The sequence below is a fragment of the Vidua macroura genome, chromosome 31 (assembly GCF_024509145.1).
Source record: "Vidua macroura isolate BioBank_ID:100142 chromosome 31, ASM2450914v1, whole genome shotgun sequence".
Lineage (NCBI taxonomy): Eukaryota > Metazoa > Chordata > Aves > Passeriformes > Viduidae > Vidua > Vidua macroura.
The window spans coordinates 1,935,646-1,958,322 of record NC_071601.1 but is presented as its reverse complement, the minus strand read 5'-3'; the positions used below and the strand labels follow the sequence as shown (position 1 = coordinate 1,958,322).

Genomic DNA, 22,677 nt, shown 5'->3' with positions numbered 1-22,677 from the left:
GGTTTCGGGGAGGCAAAATTTTGAGCAAGAACTTGCTTTTAAACCTCGAAACTGAGGGCTGGGATAATGAAAACGTGTAGGAAAAGGCTCCTGAAATCCCTGGCAAGCCGTTGCTGTAATGGCCCAGCGGGAGTCAAAAGAACAATAATGGTTTCATTCACATCAAATTGGGTTGAAGGACCTGCAGACCCCAGGGAGTATTAGAGGAGTTGTTTTTTTCCCTTTTAACCCCTCCATTTATATTTTTTCCCCTCCTCAAACTAAACACGCTTCCCATATTAAACAATCCAGATTTATAACTGAAACAGATTCCCAAAGCTGGGGGCGGGGAATTATTTTATCCTTAGCTCATGCTAGAGGAATATATCCTTAAGTTAGGGGGAAATGCGGAGTTTTGTGGTGAAATAACAACGCATTTTTACGAAGCTGTAATGTTATTTAATTAAATTCCAGCATTTCTGAGAGCAGACCATCCTAAATGGGGAGTGGAGTCGATCCCGCCGTGGATAAAAGGGTTTTGTGTGAAGGGGTTGTGGTGGTCGGGGGATTTTTCCCAACGCCAGCAAATGCGAGGTTAAAAATCCACTGGGGCGTGACCTCATCTGTGCCATGGGAGATGATGCCACAGGAACTCCTTCTGGAAAATTCCCAGAGAGGGGGGTGGGAATTGCAGCTGCTCCTGCGGGGTCAGCACTGTGGATTCTCCTGCCTGCTCCAGAACCAGGCTGGGCTCAGATAAAAAACAGAAACTGTGTTTATTTGGCTGCCTGAAATCAGAAATATTCCCTAAATTAGAGATATTCCCAAGTTGAGAATTTGGTCAGATGAAAAACAGAAACTGTGTTTATTTGGCTGCCCGAAATCAGAAATATTCCCTAAATTAGAGATATTCCCAAGCAGAGAGTTTGGTCAAATGAAAATCAGAAACTGTGTTTATTTGGCTGCCTGAAATCAGAAATATTCCCTAAATTAGAGATATTCCCAAGCAGAGAGTTTGGTCGGATATAAACCAGAAACTGTGTTTATTTGGCTGCCCGAAATCAGAAATATTCCCAAAATGAGAAATATTCCCAAGTAGATACTTTCATCAGATATAAACCAGAAACTGTGTTTATTTGGCTGCCTGAAATCAGAAATATTCCCTAAATTAGAGATATTCCCAAGCAGAGAGTTTGGTCAGATATAAACCAGAAACTGTGTTTATTTGGCTGCCTGAAATCAGAAATATTCCCAGAATTAGAAATATTCCCAAGTAGATACTTTCATCAGATGTAAACCAGAAACTGTGTTTATTTGGCTGCCTGAAATCAGAAATATTCCCTAAATTAGAGATATTCCCAAGCAGAGAGTTTGGTCGGATGAAGACCAGGAACTTTGTTTATTTGGCTGCCCGAAATCAGAAATATTCCCAAAGTGAGAAATATTCCCAAGTGGAGAAAGCCACAAGGTGCCTTCTTGTGGGAAATCACCCACTGGGATTCCTGGCTACCTACCTGGATGTCTCCTGCCTTGACCTGGGTGTGGATTCTCCTGGCTTTTTGGCAAATTTGGGAGGCATCCATTGCTTTCCTTGGGAAATAAAAAACTTCTTTGCCCCTAGGGCAGGGAATCAATGTCCCAGTGTTCCTCTCCTCATGGGCAGGGACTGAGGGAGTTTGTGGTGCCCTTTGTGCTCAAAACTTTGGGGAGAATAGGAGAGGAAATCTCTTCTCACGCTGCCCTGACCCACCCACCTCTCTTTTTACCCAGGCGGGGATATTTTTCTTTTTTCTGGAGGGGGAAACACTGCCTTTGGAATCTACTTTCAGCATAGGAATATTCAAACAAGGAGCTGGATTTTATATCAGAATCCTCTTTTTCACTCACCACCTTAAAAAAAGGAATTAACCCAAGGTCACCTCATGGTTCACAGGGCAGAGCCTCAGAATTTCACCATTCTTGGTCAATTCTTGGTGTTGGCTTGGTTTGTTAATCCTGCCCCAATTTTTTCAGCTCTCAGAAGTTTGTCCCTTTCCTCTCTTATTTGCAGTTTCTTCCCAGATGTTGATGGAATTGGTGGGATTTACATTTAAACCCTGTGGGGTTAATTAAATTTAAATCCTGTGGGAATTAAATCAGATCCAGTGCAGGTGCACTGGGATGAAATTTTGGGCTCTGCAGAAGCTCAGAATGGCTCGGGTTGATGGGGAGGGTCAGGCTGGATTTTAGGAAAAGGTTCCAGTCAGGCTTTAAATCATAAAAGCTGTGATTTCCTTTCCATCTGACCCCAGAAGTAAAGGGAAAAGCAGGGGAAAAGGGAAAAAACACCAAACTTTGAAGTTCATTTATCTGCTGTCCCACATCCTTGTGGTTTATCCCTTACAAGGAGAGTGATGGAGTTTTATTCCTCTTGGAATTACAAAGAAAATCAAAACTGGGCCACAGGGACCTGCCCCAGTCTGTGGAAAAAGGTCTCAAAACTGGGATGAATTTGGCTCAAAAGTGAAATAGAGACTCGGTGAAGTCTGTCCCCAAAGCTGCTTGTAATTTGCATTTCTCTTATGAAAAGCAGGAGTACAAAAGCCAAGAAAAAAAACCTGATTTCCTGCAAAGTAAAGGAAGTTTTAGGATTAATTTATCTCAAAATCCAAACCTAAACAGACTCTACAGTTTCCACAAAAGCTTCAGGGCCAGACTCAGCACTGAGCTGCTGGGAAAGGCTTCAAATTTAGATACTAAAGAGTAAAAAAAAAAAGGAAAATAAAACAATTTCAAAGGCATTTGCAGCTGTAGTGGGAGTCCTGGGGAAGAGGAACTGAGCAGGAATTCAGAGGAACTGAGGAATTCCTGATCCCTTTCAATCTCTTTGACTCTTACTGAGTGTTTTTATTTTGGGATTTTTGCTGCAAAATTCTGGGGAAAAGAGGTAGGAAAAGTGGGGGCGGTTTGCCATCAGTCCCCTTCAAAAATCAGAATAAACTCTTTAAAATTCACCTTCCTGATCCTGACCAGCCTTGGTTGGATCTCTGTAATCATTCCAGAAAAAAAAATGAGGGAAGAGGAGTTTTTTGTCCATTTTTTGAGGATTGAACGTAAATAAGTACCTGAGATGGGAATTGCTGGAATTTGGGAATCCCATGGGGAGATTATTTCACTTTGCTGCTGACAGAGAGGAGTTTTTCTGCAGGAACCATGAGCACAACTCTTTCAAAAGTAATTTTCACTGAGTTCTTTGAAGCAGTTCCTGTGCTTATCTCTAAATCTTCTCTGTTTTCCTTCTGATCTCCTCTTTAAAAAAATTAAAACTGACTTGGTGTTTTGAGCAACTTAATTATTCTGAGCTGTAAGATGATGTAATAGCAAATATCATTTTTATCAGCCACAAAAATAGACAATCCCATTTATTTCCCCATTTTTTTTCCTCTCCACTCTGTTTCATTCCAAGTCGAGGCCTTGCTGTGGGATAAAGTTAAATGGGATTTTTTTTTTTTCACCCACTCACTCCCATCCCTGGCTGGTGCTTATTTATTAAAATAAAATTTATTCCTGTTAATACTGACATTTTAACACAAATTTTTATGTCTGACAACATTGGACCAATGGGTTTTAATAATAGGATTAAAATCCTATCACCTGCTGGTAATTTTAACTCAAGAATTCAGCACTTTGCTCATCTCCCATTTTCACAAATGCACTTTTGGAGCTGATTAATGGTTATTTTTTTATTTTCCTGCACATTTTAAATGTGGCATCCCTGCCCATGGCTGGGAATGAGCTGGGACAGTGAGAGGTGCCCGTGGCAGGGGTGGAATGGGATGAGCTTTGAGCAATTTCCAAACCAGATAATTCTGGGATTCTGTGTCCCAAAATGAACATGGTGTGACAAAAACCTCTGCATTTCAGGCTCTGTTGGCTCTCCAACATCCCCAAATTTGCTGCTTTTTTTAAAGGCTGCCCACACAACAGGGGCAGGGGCAACATTTCCAAGTTTAATTCCTCCTTGGCACGGCTTTGTCCTTCCCTCTGCTGAATATCCTGGCCCCTCGTGCTGGTTTTAAATAAAATGGGGCTGAAAGAAAAGAAACACCAAGAAAATCTGGCAAGAATTCATCCTTGACACACAGACCCTGTGGCTTTGCAGTGCTGCTCAGGTCACAACGGAATTTCTCTTTTTTTTTTGTGAAAAATTACGTTTTTTCCCCATTTTTTCCATTTTTCCCCCATTTTTTTCCATCCCCCCACCATTTTCTGCACTCCTTTGGGGTGAAATTGGGCTGAAACAAAAGAAACACCAAGAAAATCTGGCAAGAATTAATTCTTGACACACAGACCCTGTGGCTTTGCAGTGCTGCTTGAGTTGGGATGGAATTTCTCCATTTATTTTTTACAAAAATTCAATTTTTTCCCCATTTTTTCCATTTTGCCCCCCATTCTTTCCATTTTGCCCCCCATTTTTTCCATTTCCCCCCCATTTTCTCCACTCCTTGGGGTGAAATTGGGCTGAAACAAAATAAACACCAAGAAAATCTGGCAAGAATTCATCCTTGACACACAGACCCCGTGGCTTTGCAGTGCTGCTCAGGTCACAACAGAATTTCTCCATTTTTTTGGAGAAAAATTCCATTTTTCCCCATTTTTTCAATTTCCCTCCCTATTTTCTCCACTCCTGGGTGGTGTTGCCACTGTGTTTTTTCTCTCAGCTTTTTTTGCCATCTGTGGAGGGATCTCTGTAAATCTGGAATTTTCCTCTTCTTTCTTCGTTAGCTATTGTTTGGAATTCCTCTCAGGAGAGGTAATGGATTTGCTTAAATCTGCTCCGAGGAATTGCTTCTTCTTGGATGTAATTATTCCATCTTAAAGGGAAAAAAAAAAAAAACACAACAAAACAACAACAACAACAACAACAACAAAACACAACAACAAAGGTGGAGATAAAACCAGATTTTCCGTATTAATCACAAGAGATGGAGCAAACCTGAATTGGGAGCTGGGTTTTATTCATTAAAACTTTATTGTAACTTGATTTTCCCTAATGAAAACCAGAGCATTATTGATCACAGAATTGCAGTGTTCCCTAGCAATGATACAGGGAATTTCTCCCGGGTTCATAAATGTATTCAAGGAGCAGCCTTGAATTCTGGTTATTAAGGAAGATCTTTTCCCACTGACTCTTTAATTGTGATTAAAGCAGCAACAGAAGCTGAGTGAATATTTAATAATGGTTAATTTATTATATGAATAACAACATACCTCCTTATATTTATTTATCATATTAATAATAATATATGCTCTTTACCCTCAGAACTGAATGTTCCTGTGACGGGAAATCCATCACCCAAAACCAGATTTGTCTTTTTGTTTTAATAAATTAAAGGAAATTGCTTAGGATTTGCATTCAGAAATGTATTTTTTACTTGTGCTTTATTTATTTGTGTCTTTTTAATAGCACTTCTGAAGTCACTAGATATAATCTGAATTGTTTCAGAATATCTGTTATGCTCAAAAATGGGCAAGACCTGGGTCTATTCCTCATTTTCACCAGTACAAAACCAAACTGATAAGTATCAAAAACTGATAAGAAATGCCAAAACTGATAAGAAATATCAGAATTGATGAGCTGTGTCCAAATCAGGGTAATGCTTTGGCCAACTTATGTTACTCCTTTTGTTTAAATGTTGGGAATTGTCACATTTTGCTTTATTTTATAGGTTTGCATTATTTTATAGGTTTAACAACCTGACTTTAATGTATGAAAATACTTTGATTTCTCCTCCTGGAGCAGTTTTTCAGAGGGAGCTGAGAGGAGTTCTAATTAGAAATAAGTCGTTAATAACTCTTGTTATTATATTTGAATATATATCAGTGCAGTATTACACTATAAAATTTTCTCAGTTGACGGAATAACCCTGACACCAAATAATTTTTCAAAGACTCAGGGATGTGTTTTTTAGGCACTTACACAGTTAAAATTCTTGGGGAAAATGGATTTTTGATGGGTTTGGCATGGTAAAGTGAATTTGGACTATTATTAACTTCCAGGGTGGGTAAGTTTCCCCCAGAATAGCTGTTCCCCATGAAGATGGTAATTTTATAAACTTTAATTACAGTGTCTTATTTATTAACTTTTAATTATTTAAATTATAGTCTATTAACTCATATTTAATATTTATTTATTTATTTAAGCTTGGGTTAGCTTTGAAGCTGTTACCAGCCCAAGCCAAGCCTTGCAGAGGTGCCATGGTTTGATAAAAGCAAAACAAGCAAGATTTTCATAATAATAATTTACTTTACAGTGACAAACCCCCACTACCTATGACTGGAAAACAAATTGTGAGTGTAATCCTGGATCTCAGAGCAATGACAGTGATGGAAACACTTTTGCAAGCGCGGCCGCTGGATCGGATTCCCTTTGGTCTTTCCCCTCGCTCTTCCCGTTTTCACCAAAAGCATGGGTTAATTTGAATTTCATTGCTTTTTACCCTGAGGGAAATATCAAATAATTGGTGTTGTTGCCCCAGAGGAGGGGGACAGGTGTCGTGTTTGGGTTTTTCCGCACGCACTCCCCGTGCTCATTAATTTGTGGTTTCACACGTTTCAGTGGGCGGCCTCTTCCCGTCCCTGTCAGGAAAAAAGCAGCTGTGATTGATCATTCGGGGGCAGGAGGGGAAAATATCCAGGAATTAGTTAGGAAAGCATTTCGATGAGCAGTGTGCCCACAGAGCAGCCTTGGTTTTCCCTGGAGGAACGTGGAAATTGATGTTTTTAACCTCCTTTCTGAGCACCTGCCCACCGCGGGGTCCGTGAGGGAAGCGACGCCTCCGAACCGGAGCGTTCGCTGAGGATTCTTGGGCGCACTGAGGGAAAAACTTCTCTGTTGGATGCTCTGCAGCAGCCCAGCAGATGGGAGGGAAGAAGTGGGCTACAGAAATACCTTTATTTCATCTGTGATCTTTGTATCTGACAGAACTTGCTGGGTGAGGCCTCCTGGGATGTGTCTGAGCAGCTCCGAGCGCGGCGCAGGGCCCACAGCACAAATCCTGCATCTCCTTGCCTGCTTTCCTCAGAGCTGGATGGCTCTGAGAGCCCAGATCCGCAGGGAAATCCTTCCCTGCAATGGAATTCCCAGAGAATTCGTGGCTTCCCCGTCCCTGGAAGTGTCCAAGGCCGGGTTGGAGCAGCCAGGGATGGTGGGAGATGTCGGGTTTGGAACTGGATGAGCTTTCAGGTCCTTTTCAACCCAAATTATTCTGAAAATCCATGGAATTTCCAAGTTCTCATGTTCCTGGAGTGCACAAACCCCTTTTACATCCCCGGGAATGTGATCAGGTCTGGAGGAAAGCAGAAAATCAGCAGCAGAATTCTCTTCCCTGTGGGAAAAGTTCTCACCTCTAAGGACACGGCCCCAGGGCCTTGCACTCCCTCATCCCTGACACTCATGGAAGAGCAGCTCCTGGTGTTCAGAACAAGCAGGTTTTTATCTGAAAAAAAAAGAAATTATCCCATTTTTTTAAGGCCCAGAGGAGATCTCTCTCTGTGGATTTGACCTTTCCAGTGTGAAGGGGGAATTGTGAAATCCTTTGGTGCAGGATCGTGAGGGGAACATTGAGCTTCAGAGACATTAGGAAGGGTCTGGCCACGGTGGGAAACCAGAAATGACAGAATTCAATTCCTTAGTAGATGTTCCCAGTTATTGTTTCAGCTGGTAACAGGAATGTAGATGCTAAAATTGGGTTTAGGAGGGTTTATTTTTTTTTCCTCCCCTCGCTGGCTGCATGAGCAGTGGAATTCACTCTCTGATGGCATTCCCACATCCCCACCTCTGACAAAAGAAGTGATAATTGTTATTTCACAGCTGAAACGCTGCTCAGGCTCTGGTTTCAGGTGGAATGGAGAATGTTGCCGGTGTTTAACACCTCGGAGTTGTTGGGGAGCAGAGCTGGAGGGTGCAGTCCCCGCTCCTGCAGGGCTGGTTTTAGGGGAATTGCTGCCCTGTGGGATCTGCGCTTCCTGCTGAAATCCCAGTCCTGGGGTTCCTGGAGGCTGCTTTAGGATCAAATCCCCTCTCAGACCCCTCCTCTGAAAGCAGAGTATCTAAAACCCCTTTGGTGAGTGGCAGGGGGGTGAGGAAATCCCACATTTCTACCGGAGAACAGAGGGGTGTGGCAATTCCCCTAAGAAAAATCAGTTGTGGTACATCAATTAAATGCTGCAACCCAAAAATTTAGCAATGCCTTGCTAAAATACCCTTCAATCTTTAATTGTACCTTCAACACTGTGGAGCTTTTGTTTTTTTGGTTTTTTGGTTTTTTTTGTTAGGGTTTGGGATTAAATGTGTGAGACAGGATTTTTTTTGTTTGGATGTAGATGTTTATTAGTTTTTATTTATATTATAGTCTCACAAACTGTGAGTTTTATAGTATTTTATTTTAATAAATGAAAAATGGAGTTGTATTGCTCTCTTTATAAGGTTTCTTAAGGGTAAATTGCTTAATTACAAAATGATACTTAAATGATTTTTATATTTCATTTAATAACTAACTATTTGTGGCTTGCAATGCAGACCTTTTTATTTAATTACAATATATTATTTAAACTGAAGAAGAAGAAGGTGAAGAAGGATTAGCTTTTGTTTTGAAACTTTTATCTTGTGTTTTATATATATTCCTATTTTTTTAAAACTTCTAAGTTTTCTCCTATGTGATATTATATATACACTTTTATTTAAATGACACACTCATAATTTTAGTTTAATTATTCAATTTTGGAAGCCTTTTCTACCGCTTTAGGTGAAATGCAGCGTTCTCCTGGGGATCAGTGTTTGTTAGTACAGAAACAAAATTCTCAGTATTGGGGTTCCAACAAAATATCATTTATTTATCAGCACAAGCAAGAACAGACCAAATTTCTTAATAGAATGGTTTGGGTTGGAAAGGTCACCTCGTTCCAGGGCTGCCTCAGGTGGTGCTGCTGAGAAGGTGCTTTTTCTATTGGAAGGAATATATTGATTTTATACTGAGGGAATTCCAGCCTGGAACTGCCTGCAGAGCTTTGCTTGCATGGTGTTTCTATAAAAGAGGAGGAAATTCTGCTCAGGGAGCTCACATCAGCGATTTTCCCTGGAATGGGATGAGCTGTGAGGGCCCTTCCGACCCAAACCACTCTGTGAGTGCTGTAAATTCTGTAAATTCTGTAATTTACAATACTGAAATGCCAATATCTGTTAGTACAGTAGCATTGTGTGGGGCTCAGCACAAGGCTTTGTAGGAAAGTGAGAGATGAAAATAAGTTTTTAAATTCTCCTGAACTTCATTTCAGTTCCTTTTCCTCCTTGCACTAGTTCAGCTTTCGGGGAGGTTTCTTAAATAAAGCAGTAGTTTCTTCAGGTGTAAATATAAATAGAGTCAGGTAGTGCTCAAAAGAAGCACTTTTAAACCCAAAGGTGTTTCCTTATAAACCTGAATTTTCAAAAGCACAGATGGAAAGCGCATCAGGTGACTTTGTTCCATAAATTCAGATGTCTCCAGAGTGCCTCAGTTATTGATTATTCCCTGCATCATCTCCTCTCTCCAAGAAGATAAATTGAAATTGACAGGGATCCTGTCCAATTTTCACTTTCCAAAAGTGGTTCTGACGCTTGTTGAAGGTTACATTCCCTGCCAGGGAGAATTTGCCATAAATAAGGACCCAGAGCACACCATGATCACAGGTGCTTCTGGAAAATAATTTGCATTTTGGCTGAGGTGGCGTGTGGAGTTTGAATATTCCAGGTGAATTCGCAATTTCACGTGTGGTGAATAAATCTAACCCCACCCAAGTCTGCAATCTTTAAAGTTGTATTTTTAACACATCCTAAATAGCTGGGCAGTCAAAAAGTCTAAGTTTTGGTGATGAACACGAGTTTTTGCCTAATTTTGCTGGTTTTAAAACTGGGCTCTGTCCCAGTGTTTTGGGGTTGGAGGTGCCCCGGTGCCTTTGGGCTCAAACATCTGGGTTTTAGTCCAATAAACCTTGAAGAGTCATTTCAAGTTTCATTTTTCCGGTGTTAATTATTATAAATGTTGTTAATTATTATAAATACCTCGTATCTGCAGATTAATATTGTTTCAAACAGGTGCAGTCACTTAGTATTAATGTGAGTTTAATGGGTGTTGCTCCCTGAATTGGCTGCTTTGAGGCTTAATTTGGAGAAAAGTGTGTAATGATGTTTAATAACTCGCTTTGCCAAAGAGCAGGACATGCTTTCTTTCACCTGAAAGATTTGTTGAATGTATTTATTTTCATTTTTTCACATGGAATTCTTTGTAGCACTCAGCACGAACACGTTCAGCCAGGAGTTTTTGCTGTTGAGTGATTTATTGTAATATCTTGGTGGAATTAATACAGTGAGCAGCTGAGGGCTTTAGCACTAGAACTGGTGGTTTATTCTTGATGAAAAATTCTAAATTAAATTCCCTTCAGGCCAGAAGCTCTGCTTGGGGAGAGCTGGCCCCGTGGACAGACATTAAATGTAAATATAAATAATTAAATATAAAAATGAATGAATGTCACCCTCATTAAGAAATGATGAATTTCCTCGTTTATTCCACTTAGTGCCAAACGAGCTCATGATGAAATAATAATAGGGTGGATTTTTGAGAGCTTTGTTTTGCTGGGTAATTTTTTTGGGGGGGTAATGGTTAATATTTTTGATTCCTGGGTGGAATCTCACAGGTTGGCTGCAAAACCACCTCAGAGCTGTTCTGTGAAAGGCTGCAGGAGGGGCCAGTGGTGCCCAAGACCCCTCAGCGTCCGTGGTGGTTTTTGCTGGGGCAGAGGGGGATGGAAAACTCCTCAGGAGCATCTCCTGATTATGCTCATGCCATTTCTGCACTCCTGTGTTCCATCTCCAGTGGTGACAGGACTAAAAATGTGCAATAATACAAAATATTAAACCTGGTTTTGCTGGATGTGCTGGGTTAAACCAGTGGAAGCTGTGTTGCCCCTCAGCATTCATTGGAATATCACGGGGTGGGAGCCCATTTCTGGCAAATCCCCCTGACACAGGGCATGATTTGAGTTTGAACTTTCAGTTTGGGTGAAAAACGGGTTCTGGGTGTTGTTCTGGGAGGTTGTACCTGAGTTTCACAGGGCATGATTTGAGTTTGAACTTTCAGTTTGGGTGAAAAACGGGTTCTGGGTGTTGTTCTGGGAGGTTGTACCTGAGTTTCATAGGGCATGATTTGAGTTTGAACTTTCAATTTGGGGGAAAAACTTTCAATTCTGGGTGTTGTTCTGGGAGGTTGTACCTGAGTTTCACAGGGCATGATTTGAGTTGGAACTTTCAATTTGGGGGAAAAACTTTCAATTCTGGGTGTTGTTCTGGGAGGTTGAAACCTGAGTTTCACAGGGCATGATTTGAGTTTGAACTTTCAATTTGGGTGAAAAACTTTCAGTTCTGGGTGTTGTTCTGGGAGGTTGTACCTGAGTTTCCACGTCAATGCCGGCCCGTAGGATCAGAGGGGAGCTCTGATTGTCAACCTCTGTCATAGTCTGGTGGCACTCCCAAAATCCTGCCCTGCTACGGATGGAATTCCCTCATGGCTGCTGCAGTATTTCTTTCCTATTACTTAGATTAAACCCCTTTAAGTGTTTTTTTCCCCCCAAATTTCAGTGTTCAGCCATTCTTTTTCTCACACCTTTGAGTCCCTCTAGGCCAGAGCAGCTTCCTGCCAGGGGGGCTGGTTGTTCCCTGTGAATTCCCAGAGTTTTCCAGCCTCTCCCTCACCTCACAGAGCACCAGTCCCTGTCTCAAACAGCTTCTGGGATGTTTCCTTGGGCTGCCCAGTCACTTCCTTAGGTGTGGTGGTGTTTTCCAGCGTTGTCACCGTCTGTCCCAAAGCCACTGCTGCAGTGGAAGGATTTCTTGGCCATCTCCCCCCAGTTAACAGCCACAATTAAACCTTCCTGCCACGCCAATCCTTGAGCCATCTGTGGGTCTTTCTTATCCCACTGTGCACCGAGTTCATTCCTGTTGGGATCAGGATAAGTCTGCTGTTTGTCCTCCTTGTTCTCTCTTGTCCTCAGCCCTCGTCTCCTGAGAAAATAAAAATTCTCAAGGTGGTAGAAAAATTCAAGGGGTTTGGAAATCTCCCTCAGCTGTGACAAAAAGTAGGGAACCTCTTGTTAAAGGCCAAATCATTTAGTGGCCAGTGGGTGTTTGGGATCATGGAATCACAGAGTGGTTTGAGAAGGGACCAAAACTCATCCAGTTCCAACCCCGACACCTCCCACTATCCCAGGTGCTCCAAGCCTCGTCCAGCCTGGCCTTGGACACTCCCAGGGATCCAGGGGCAGCCACAGCTTCTCTGGGAATTCCAGCCCAGCCCCTCCCCACCCTCACAGCCAGGAATTCCTTCCCAAGATCCCATCTAAGTCTCACTTTTCCCAGTGGGAAGCCATTCCCTGTGTCCTGTCCCTCCATGCCTTGTCCCAAGTCCCTCTCCAGCTCTCCTGGAGCCCCTTTAGGCCCTGGAAGGGGCTCTGAGCTCTCCCTGGATCCTTCTCTTCTCCAGGTGAGCTCCCCCAGCTCTCCCAGCCTTTATCCCAGTTCTCCCAGCTGCTGGAATTGTTGGAATTCCACGGTCATCACACAGATGCTCACAGAGGATTTCTCACCCCCAGGAGTTTGTTCCTTCCCTCCACAGCTTGGTGGCCTCTTCCTGGCTTGCTCTGGAAGTTCTCTCTCCCTGAAGGTTCAGGTTTTGAGCCAGGTTATCAATTCCAAAAAGGCCCTGGGTGTTTGTTTTGCAGATACCCTACAGACCTTCCTGGAATGAAAATCTTTGTCTTCTTTACCAAACAAACCCTTTGTGTATGAAAACATTTGGAAAAAAATTATCTTGTGAGCATTTTCAGGCTCAGCTGATCTCCCTGAAGAGAGAAAGTTTTGCTGGGCTGATAAGAACCAGGCACTTGTACCTGGCCAGAGCCTTGAATTCCCGAGGGAGGGAGACAGGAAACCCTCCAAGGAATAAAGGATCAGTGCTGACCATCCATGAAGCTTCCACAGGCATTTTTCCCAAGAGCAGCCACAGCACCTGGTCCTATGTAGGTTAATCCCATCAAAGGAACGACTCTGATTTGCAGACTAGAAAATATTTCAGGATTATTCAGAGCAGAAATACAAATAAAGGCCAGGACCTCAGAGCAGCTGAGCCTTTTGTCCGAGGCAGCGCCGAGCTCTCGGTCATGCTCCGTGGAGCCAGGGAACAAAGGAACCCTGACCACGTTTGCTTTGGCTCCAGGCAGGGAGGGATGATTTAAACGTCATCCTGGTGAGCCAGGATGGGTGGTAGAATCTTCCTTTTCTCTCTTTTTCTCTCTCCAGGTCACTCAGATGAGCCGTCCAGATCTGATTTTGTTCCTCATGAAGTATCTGATGGCCTTGGTGGTTGGGATCCCCTCGGTGTTCTGGGTTGGAAGCAAGAAGACCTGTTTTGAGTGGGCCAGCTTCTTCCACGGGCGCAGGAAAAAGGAGTGAGCACGGATGTTTTACAGATAAACCCTTCCCTTGCTGCCCTGGGAGAGAGCTTGGGTTGGGTTTTCATGGAGACAAAGGCAGGAATGGATGGAAAAGTCACTGTCCAGAATGGAGCCAGGAAGGAAAAAACAGTCAACAGCTCAAAAATTTCCTTATTTCTTCCTAAATATTCTTTGTTCCCAGAATCAGATCTAAATCTGTCCATCTTCAAAATGTTTTTAACAAGAATTAAGTGTCAAATAAACACTGCAACTACTTAGTGAGAGGTGGAATGGAAACTTTTTATTTATAAATGTTCATCTAGCCAACTGAAGCAGAGCTTTAAACTGAAATGAAATGCAGGTTCCTCTCACCGTGGTTGCAGTTGAAAGCAGTTGTCTCTGCTTTTAATCTTCCTTATGCATTGGTGCTGAAGAGCAGCTTGATAAAGTGACAACGAGAATTTCTTGGAGCTTCAGTAAGATTGAAATTAATTTAGATTAAGGTTGGCATCGATTTAGAGACAATCTGTGTGATTTTGTGGTAGCCGTGAGTAGGTACTTTCCTAATAAATATTGTCCTTTAAGATGTTTTAAAACAGATCCACAAAGGCAGAAGGCTTTCGGTGACTCCTCCCTGACTTTTGGTCCATCCTTCAAGGATTCGACTGGGCTAAAATAACCAAACAGGGGGCCAACATAACCCCATAGGGAGGCGCTTCCAAATCGGGCAAACAGGGACATTATAATGTAAATAATGCTCTTGTTCGCCAAGCCCTGCTGCTTGTTGTGTTTGCAGAACAGCCACAGTGCTGTGATCGCTTTCACACCGCGCTAATTAACGTTAATTGCTCCGACTTGTCCCGCTCAGGGTTGTCAACGAGAGCCGCCAAGTGCTGCAAGAGCCGGACTTCGCCCAGTCGCTGCTGCGGGACCCCAACACCCCCATCATCCGAAAGTCCAGGGGCACTTCCACGCAGGGCACCTCCACCCACGCCTCGTCCACGCAGCTGGCCGTGATGGATGACCAGAGGAGCAAGGCCGGCAGCGTCCACAGCAAAGTCAGCAGCTACCACGGCAGCCTGCACCGCTCGCGGGACGGACGGTACGGGCGCCCTCCGAAAATCCGGGGCTTTACGGATGGTTTGGGTGGGAAGGGAGCTTAGAGGTCATCTCGTTCCACCTCCCTGGGACACCTTGCACTCTCCCAGGTTGCTCCAAGCCCTGTCCAGCGTGTCCTCAAACAATTCCAGATGTGGGGAGTCCGCAGCCACTCTGGGCAAATCTTGTGCAGATTGGACAGGCCCCTTCCAGCCAGACACGTGGCCATAATTCTGCTAAAACTGGATGTTCTGGTGCATCTCCTCTCCCTGTTAGTGTCTGGACTGGAAAGAGAAAAAGTGCCATGATATTTTCAGAGTGGGTGCTGGTCTTGGTGAATTAATTACACAGCAAGGCTGTGTCCAGCGCTGGTTTTCCTGCACGAGAGCGATCTGTGTTCCAGCGTGTGCGAAAACAGACCTGCCCCAAGGTCAGCTCAGCACTTTCCTGGCTGCTTTTGTCCGTGTGTCAGCCAATTTTGTGTCTGTCAATACCCCTGGCCCTGCCGAAGTAAACAAGGGCACAGGTTCCCCGCTCTGAGTTGAGGTGCAGCTAAGGTTTCCAGGGTAATTAATCATCGAGCCTTTCACTCCTCTAATTATCAATACCAGACAGCGCTGGAGTAAAGACCCATTGTGCGAGGAGCTTTGCCCGGGGCTGTGGGAGCCGAGTGCCTGAGCTGAGCAGGGAATGCCTTTCCTCACAAGAGCTCTATTTACATTCTTCCAGCAGCGCGCTGATCATCGCCCTGTGTTTCCCTAAATTAGGTACACTCCCTGCAGCTACAGGGGCGTGGAGGAACGACTACCTCACGGCAGCATGTCACGACTGACCGACCACTCCAGGCACAGCAGCTGCCACCGGCTGAACGAGCAGTCTCGGCACAGCAGCGTCAGGGACCTCAGCAGCAACCCAATGACACACATCACGCACGGCACCAGCATGAACCGCGTCATCGAGGAGGATGGCACCAGTGCCTGACGGGCAGCGGGGGCTCGGAGTGCTGGCAGGGCTCGCGGTGCCTTCCTCAGCGAGGCGACGCGCTCAGAACCATCCTCAGCCTCTCGGCAGGTGCTGAATTTGGGCGTCGGGAAGCCGGGGTCGGCTTCTCTGCGTGGAAGCCGACGTTGTGGGACTTGCCTCGGAGCTGTCTTGAATCACTGAGTAAAACGCTGGTTGTCTGCTCTGAACCTCTCTGTAGGTAATTATTTGATAACTGTTCCTCATCAGGCACGACTGCTGAATTTCTTATTCTCTGTGGAAAACAATCTCCCCTTTCCTTCCCTCCCTCTCCCTGTGTCCCTCCTTCCGTGGGCTCCGCGTGTCGGGAGGCGCCGGCCCCGAAATCCCGGTGTCGGGGTCGTGCTGGAGTTGTTCTGATGAGACTTGAGGGAACTCTTGATGGTTGAAGGAATCCCTCCGTGCACCTCCCTCCAGGGGACACGTCCGTGCGAGCTGGCAGCGTTTGGTGACACTGGAAACGCCACAGGAATGAGCACTGTGGAGAAGGAAACTCCTCCAAGGATCACCAGCTCTTCCCAGAGCTGCCCAGGCTCAGTTGTCCACAGGGTGGGGGGAAGAGAGAGGCAGGGAAGAGCGATTTTTTTATAACTTGTATTGTCCTTGTTTTTTACAAAAGACTATTTAAATTTTCTACTCGTTTACAATTTCTGTAGGAAGAGATGGGTTTTAAAAGCGGTTATCTAGATAATATTCAGCCTTTTATTTTTTAGAGTCATGTACAAAAGCTGAGATTGCCTGCTCCTGATCTATTTAAAGAAAAAAAAAAAAAGATTATCATAGGAAAGCTGAATTTGTCACCCAAGCAGGAATGTAGAGCCCGTTCTCACAGCCAGAACTGAGCCTGTTTACAAACCCCAGCAGCTGGGTGAAGGAGGCTGAGGCCAGCAGGACCAGAGGAGTTTATTCAAGGAAGCCCCACCTTCCTCGTGATGTCAGGGCTGGTCTGGGGAGGATTCTCTGTGCTGAGCAAGAATTCAGAGATGGGTGGGAGAAACTGAGGCAGGAGCTGTCCCCAGATGGGGAAAAGGAGGATGTGGCAGCTGGAAGCCCAGGGCATTCCTTGAGGAGGAGACGGGATCCCCACTTCAGGGATCTTGGTTACAGATCTGCCTCTGCTGTGGTTGTTTGAATCCCCTTCTGCAGGTTCATGGCAGGGAATTCTCAGTTTGGGCTTTTTTTGTGTGGAAAGGATCCCTTGGGATACACTGGAGGCAGAAGTCAAGGATGATGCTGGAGATCTTCTGGAGCACCTTGTGTGGAGTCATCCAGCACGAGGAAACACTGCTGGCGTGCAAACCTACCTCAGTAATCACTGCAGATCACTGCTGGGAAACAAATCCTTATTTTTGCATTGTCCTTCCGTAGTTCCCTCCCTGACCTGGTGGAGGCATGTTGAGAAAGAAGCCTTTGTGCACCAACCTTGAGGGCAGGGCCGGGGCAGGAGCTGCTCCACAATTAATTCATTTTAATTGCCGCTCATAACCTGCGTGCTGTGGAATCAAAGGCTGCCCCGGGAGTCACCACGGCCAGATTTATCCCAAAGTGTCTCCCTTGCTTCCACCGGGTCGGAGGAGAAGGCAAATGGAGCCCAGCGTGGAATAATAGCAAAGCTCTTTGTTGTCAGCCCGGGAGGGAGGTGCTGCACCCAGGGCCCTGGGGCAGAGCAGGCTCTGCTTTGCCTGTTTGCTCAGCAAACAGCCCTGGGGCCGTCCCGGGGACAGCCCCGGCCCAGGGATAACTGTCCAGATCCAAAGCTGTGGAAAATCCTTTGGAGTGACTTAAACTGGAGAAGCTGCAACTCCCTGGAAGCCTCAAGGGTGGAACCTTTGCAGTTTTCAAATTCTGCTCCTCCCGACTCAAGTGCTGCCTCAAAGGGGTGATCTGGTAGAAATCTGGATAAATAAACACTGGAACTGAACTAAATAAGCTCAAGGGTTTACGTTGATCCTCTTGGCTCAATTTCCAGTATTTTTTTTTTTTAATAAATTGTAGCAATGCTTTGACTTGTTTAGAGACAGGGAGAGGAACGCTGTTGGAGCTTGGAGAAGGATCCTGCTGGAAATGTTGTTAATTTGTCAGGCTCAGTCCCAGTACTGCTTCCAGATGGGAATATCTAAGTTGTTCCTTGTTGATCCTAAAGGGACAGGCTCCTGTCACCCCAGACAGGTGATTAAACTCAAACTGGGGTTCTGGCTCGGATTTTTGCCTCCCTGCCCCCTCCCTTCTACCTTCAACACCTGAGCCAGCATGCAGTGCTCCCCTGGTAGAGCATTCCTCCCGGGAAGAGAGGAATTCCTCCCTCACCCATAGAAGAATGCCCCAGCTCTGCTGCAGTTCCCCAGCTGGGGCTCACAGGGCTGCAGCTCCCAAATCATGGTGTGCAGGGGCTCTGAAGTGCATCCCAGTTTGAATGTGGCCCCACCAGCGTCTCAGGCAGGGGCACCCAGGAGTGGTTTTGGGGTGCTTTGCTACCTGGTGAGAGTTCCAGCCCGGGTGCCTGGTTTGTGGGATTGGTGCCAAGCTTTAAATTCCCCCCGAGCTGAAAGCCCTGACCAGGAGGGCGTTCCTGCAGTCACCGAGGTGCTCTGGGCTCCCTGCATGTCCCTGCAGCTGAGCAGCTCCTCGTGGAGCCCTGCAGGGCTTTGTCCTCCCCAGCAGCCACCAAAAGCTGAATCCTCTCTCCAGGAAGCAGGCAGGGAAGCTGGACAGTGCCTGGCTTCTCCAGCTCATCCCAAACTTCATCCCTGTCGCTCCCACGCACACGATGGCTGCAGCCCCAAAACTGCTCTGTGGAATTGCTCCGTCAAAGCTTCCTGTAAAGCGCACGGCTCCTCACTCCCAGTGTTCCCAGGGATCTCCAGCTCCTGCTTTGCCAACCCAACTGCACTGACAACAGATCCCCCCGAGTTTGTGGTGTTCCTTCTTTCTTAACCCCTTCAGCTCCCGTGAAATATCCCGGATCGGAGCTGCGGTCGCGTTGCATGGAAAAGGCTGCTGCTCTTTTTTAAAGCATAAACAACCCAGCAGCAGCAAGCAGCCGCAGTTGGGTGTCACTGTGTTTGTGTTCTCCCTTTTCTTCCAGCTCAGACTCAGATTTTGTGCTGGACGCTTTAAGCTCTAGGAGGGTCTGGTGAGCACAGGGTAGCACTGGGAGCCTCTGGCTGAAACCTGGTCACGGCCAAAGCCAGCACTGCTCCCTCCCGAGTTGTTCCAGCAAGGAGGGAAGGAAAAATCCCTCAGGAGGGGCACAAGGAGAGGAGCCAGGCCAGCCTAGAGCAGTGCCCACAATCCAGGGGAGCCGATTCCCCAGCCCAGCTCCAGGGCGCTGAGGATCCCAAAAAGCAGCAAGGACCCGGCAGCTCCGCCTGTGTGGTGAAACCAGGGCACGGAGCAGAGCACGGGAGACATCCCCAGGTCCGCCTTGAGCAGCAGAATGTCCAGTTGAATGTGAAGCTTTATCCCTGCCCCCTTGTGCTTCTTTTCTACCGGGATCAGGATTGATTTTCCCAAGAGGCGAGGCGTTTTCCCGATTTTGCGTGTCGGCTCCGTGCATGGGCAGCCCGGTGCATGTAACGCCTCTCGCAGCCCTTCCCGCCGCACTCCGGTGTCCGTGTTGTGACAACGCCCGGCTCCTCAGGAGAGGGGAAGGAGCTCCCGGGAGATCTCTACGTCGTGGAATGTGTGGGGCAGTCCCTGCCCGTGGCTGACCCCACTTGCACTCGGCTCTTGGTAGACTTGTTTACAGTAGTCCAGTGTCGGTTTTGTAACGTTTAATTTTTAGCACTTTAACTGTGAGTGTACGAACTGGTTCCCTTGTAGTTGGTGTACATTTTCATTTTAGACCTTTGGAAGTTTTTAATAAAACGATGGAAAAACTCTGGCAACAGGTTTTCAATTCTTCTCCTGCGGGCGTAATCCTACCCCCCTTAGAACCCCAGTTCAGCAGCAGTTGAGATATAAAGGTTAAAGAACTAAAATATCAGATTTTACTCTGGCCAGCAGCTCTGTGAATTTGAAGAAAGACTTTCTAGACTTAATCTCCTCCCAACATCTGCACTCGTGGACGCTGGGCACCCTTCCAGCAAACACAAAGCTCTCGGCAGATTTCGGGCTCTGGGTTGCTCCGCCCTTTTACAAGAACAGACCACTCAAACCACCAGGATTTCACGGGCAGAGAGGAGGGGAGAACAAACAGGTTTGGGAGCAGCAATGCCAGGGATGTTTGCGGGTTTTCATTGCCAGATCCAAGCTGAGGACAGGATGACTGATTTATCTGAAGGAGCTGTCTGGCACTTGGGCGGATACGTGGTTGTTTTGGGTTGGAAGCCTTATGCTGAGTCTTGCATGGCTGGTGATAAAATAACTCCTCTCACTAATTACTGCTGCTGGTTTAGGTCTCGTTAGAGAAATAGTTCAGGGATGAAACTTTAGGAGCTGCTGTTCTGCACCATCTGCCCTGAGTTTAAACTGCTGTGGGTTGTGAGTGACCAGCCCTGCAGTCAAGCAGCCAAAGAAGGGATCTCTTGCAGCCGAGGAGGATTCCCAGTGCAGCTAACCCCAACAGGGATGAGGAACGGGAGCTCTCAGCGTTGTCTCCCCTATGAGCTGCATTGCCGGATCCCAAAGGGGTTAATGCAGGGCTCGGGGAGGACATGGAGTCACCTGGAGCTTGTTTGGCCCTCCCAAGGTGGTTTAAGGACCTGCAGGTGAGGGAGGTGGGAGGAGCATGGAAAAAGGAGCTGGAGGAGGGGGTGTGCTCGGAGCAGAGGCCGAGGTCAGTTCAGACCCCCAGGCTGGGATTAGGGGTGAGGGCGTTTTAGTCACGATCACATTCCTGACGCTCTTTAACACCCCGTTGCAGATTTGGGGTCAGCTTTGTCTCTCAACTCTGCCAGCTCCTGCCCTTGTTGTGATTTCATCTCCAGTTTGAAGAGAGAAGAGCATTTGGCCATGCACTAATCCTAAAGACAACAAAATCATTGAATCATGGAATGGGAAGGGACCTTTGGGTGGGAAGGGACCTTAAATTGATCTTGTAATTCTGTTCCCCTGCCATGGGCAGAACAGACCTTCCCAGGGTCCCAGGGTGCTCCAAGCCTTGTCCAGCCCAGCCTTGGTCACTTCCAGGGATCCAGGGGCAGCCACAGCTTCTCTGGGCACCCTGTGCCAGGGCCTCACCGCCTTCACAGGGAAGAATTTCTTCCCAATATCCCATCTGAACCTACTCCAAGAAATCATTGGTATCAAAAGGCTGAAACAAAATAGGTGGAAATAGAAGGATTGTTTTATAAAAAGTCTTTTTTTTTAAGGAGTTATCTCCAGCTCAGAGCTCCAGCCCAGTGGGATAAAACCGCCGGCCCTGGAGCGTGACCGACCGGGATCCACATTTCCAACGCCCTTGGCTACCGGTCCGACTGGTTTTTATGATAACACCCCAGACACCTTCGATTGATATTCAGTCTCCAGTTTCAGTGCCTGCACCTGTGTGCCACCTCTCCCCTGCACCCACATCCTGCTGCTGTTACCCCACTGGCACCTCCTGCTCCCCCTTCATCCCACGGGGACATCCCAGGTCGGGGAAAGCTGCTTTCTCCTCACCCATCTCCTTGAGTTTTATGAGATCCCACCTTCCCCTTTACTTCCTGCCCCCATTTACTGCCTCCACACACCCCCCTGCAGCATTTCAAAGCCTTTGCATCCCAGGAGCTGGCTTAAAATATTTCCAGGGTCTCCCATGAGAGTGCTGCATGGATGCTCAGCAATTTGGAGCTATCCTGACACCTGAAATGGTGGGAAAGCTGAAGGATGGATCTGCAGTGCCAAAGGGTTGCCAGCCTCTTCCCAAGCTGCTGTAGTGCAATATTTTAAATATATTTATATTCCAACATCCTCCACTGTTTCCTGTTCAGTGCTGGTGCAGAGAGTTCCTGCCTTTGGGAGAACATGCTGAAAAAATCCCTTAAGGCTCTGAATTGCAACATAATCCAGCTCCAAATCCCACCTGGAATCTGCCAGAAGGGACGAGCCCCGACATTCCCCCCGCCAATGCCTTCAAAGCCCTCTGATCTGATAAAGCTTGGCCCCTGCCAAAAGACACAGAACATCTGTTTGGCTGCAGAAAGGGGGTTAGGGAAAAGTTAACCTTGTTCCTCAGTTTTAATTCTTGGGAGGCAACCACCTCCCAAGTTCTCTTTTGCGGGGTGGGTTTGGGGCTTCCGTGGTGGTCCCCAGAATCTGAGGATGAAGTGCCCTTGGGGACGATGGCACCGATGTGCACAGGGAGCAGGGCCATCGATGTGCCAGGTCATGGAAGAGCAATAAAATCTGGGGCTAAGCAAGAGTTTGGAATTCTAGTGCCAAGATGGGGGGAAACATCCTCAAGGTGTACCAGGGGATATTCAGGTTGGACATCAGGAGGAATTTCCTGACAGAAAACACTGGGAGGGGATGCCCAGGAAGGTGGTAGAGTCCCCATCCCACTCGTGGCACTCAGTGCAAGGTGGTGATCAGTCAAAATTTGGACTCGATGATCTCAGAGGTCTTTTCCTACCTAAATGATTATGTGAAAACCAGAAAGCATCTTTCGTTTTCAACTCCTTTTCTCTGCTTGAAATGGTTCTCCCTAAAAACAATCCCAAAGAACCTGCTCGTTCTACAAAAGCTCCTGGCGCTCCCCTGGGTGACCCGACCATGGCAGCAGCGCTGCTTGGGCAGGGGAAGGGTTAACCCCGATCTTTGGGATCCTTTGACTGCGAGCAAAACTCCCGAATCCTGCCAGAGCTCGTTAGTCCGGGAGCGGGGAGAAGGGACAGGGCGCTAATTGGAGTGACGGCCTCCAGAGCTGTGAGAAATTAGCGGCGGCACAATGAGGAGGTGCCGGCCGTTAACAGGTGCCGGGTCACCCCCGGGCGCCCCAAAACCCCTGACCCCTGTCACTCACTGCCGGTGACCCTCCCGACCTGTCCGCGGGGCATTGCTCCCTCCAGCTGCGGGGGAGGGATTTTCATTCCCGTGCGGAGCAGCTGCTGCTGGAAAAGCTGTGGCTGGCAGGAATGAAACTTTTGTTTTTCGCTGGAA

The 22,677-nt window shown here is 46.6% G+C and overlaps 1 protein-coding gene across 3 annotated transcripts in view; it reads left to right on the top strand.

Annotated features, from left to right (window-relative positions):
- FZD3 (frizzled class receptor 3) overlaps positions 1 to 15,767 on the top strand; it is a 46,150-nt gene extending 30,383 nt beyond the window's left edge. The window contains exons 1-4 of one of the 3 annotated variants that reach the window (XM_054001659.1): positions 7,922 to 8,084; positions 13,346 to 13,494; positions 14,348 to 14,581; positions 15,345 to 15,767. In XM_054001659.1, the coding sequence (XP_053857634.1) occupies positions 13,355 to 13,494; positions 14,348 to 14,581; positions 15,345 to 15,558 (588 nt within the window). In that variant the 5' untranslated portion in view covers positions 7,922 to 8,084; positions 13,346 to 13,354 and the 3' untranslated portion in view covers positions 15,559 to 15,767. Of the gene's footprint in view, positions 1 to 5,281; positions 5,369 to 7,921; positions 8,085 to 13,345; positions 13,495 to 14,347; positions 14,582 to 15,344 lie in introns of those variants that run through there. The other 2 variants (XM_054001657.1, XM_054001658.1) reach the window with 2 other exon arrangements.
- Positions 15,768 to 22,677: the final 6,910 nt, after the last annotated feature.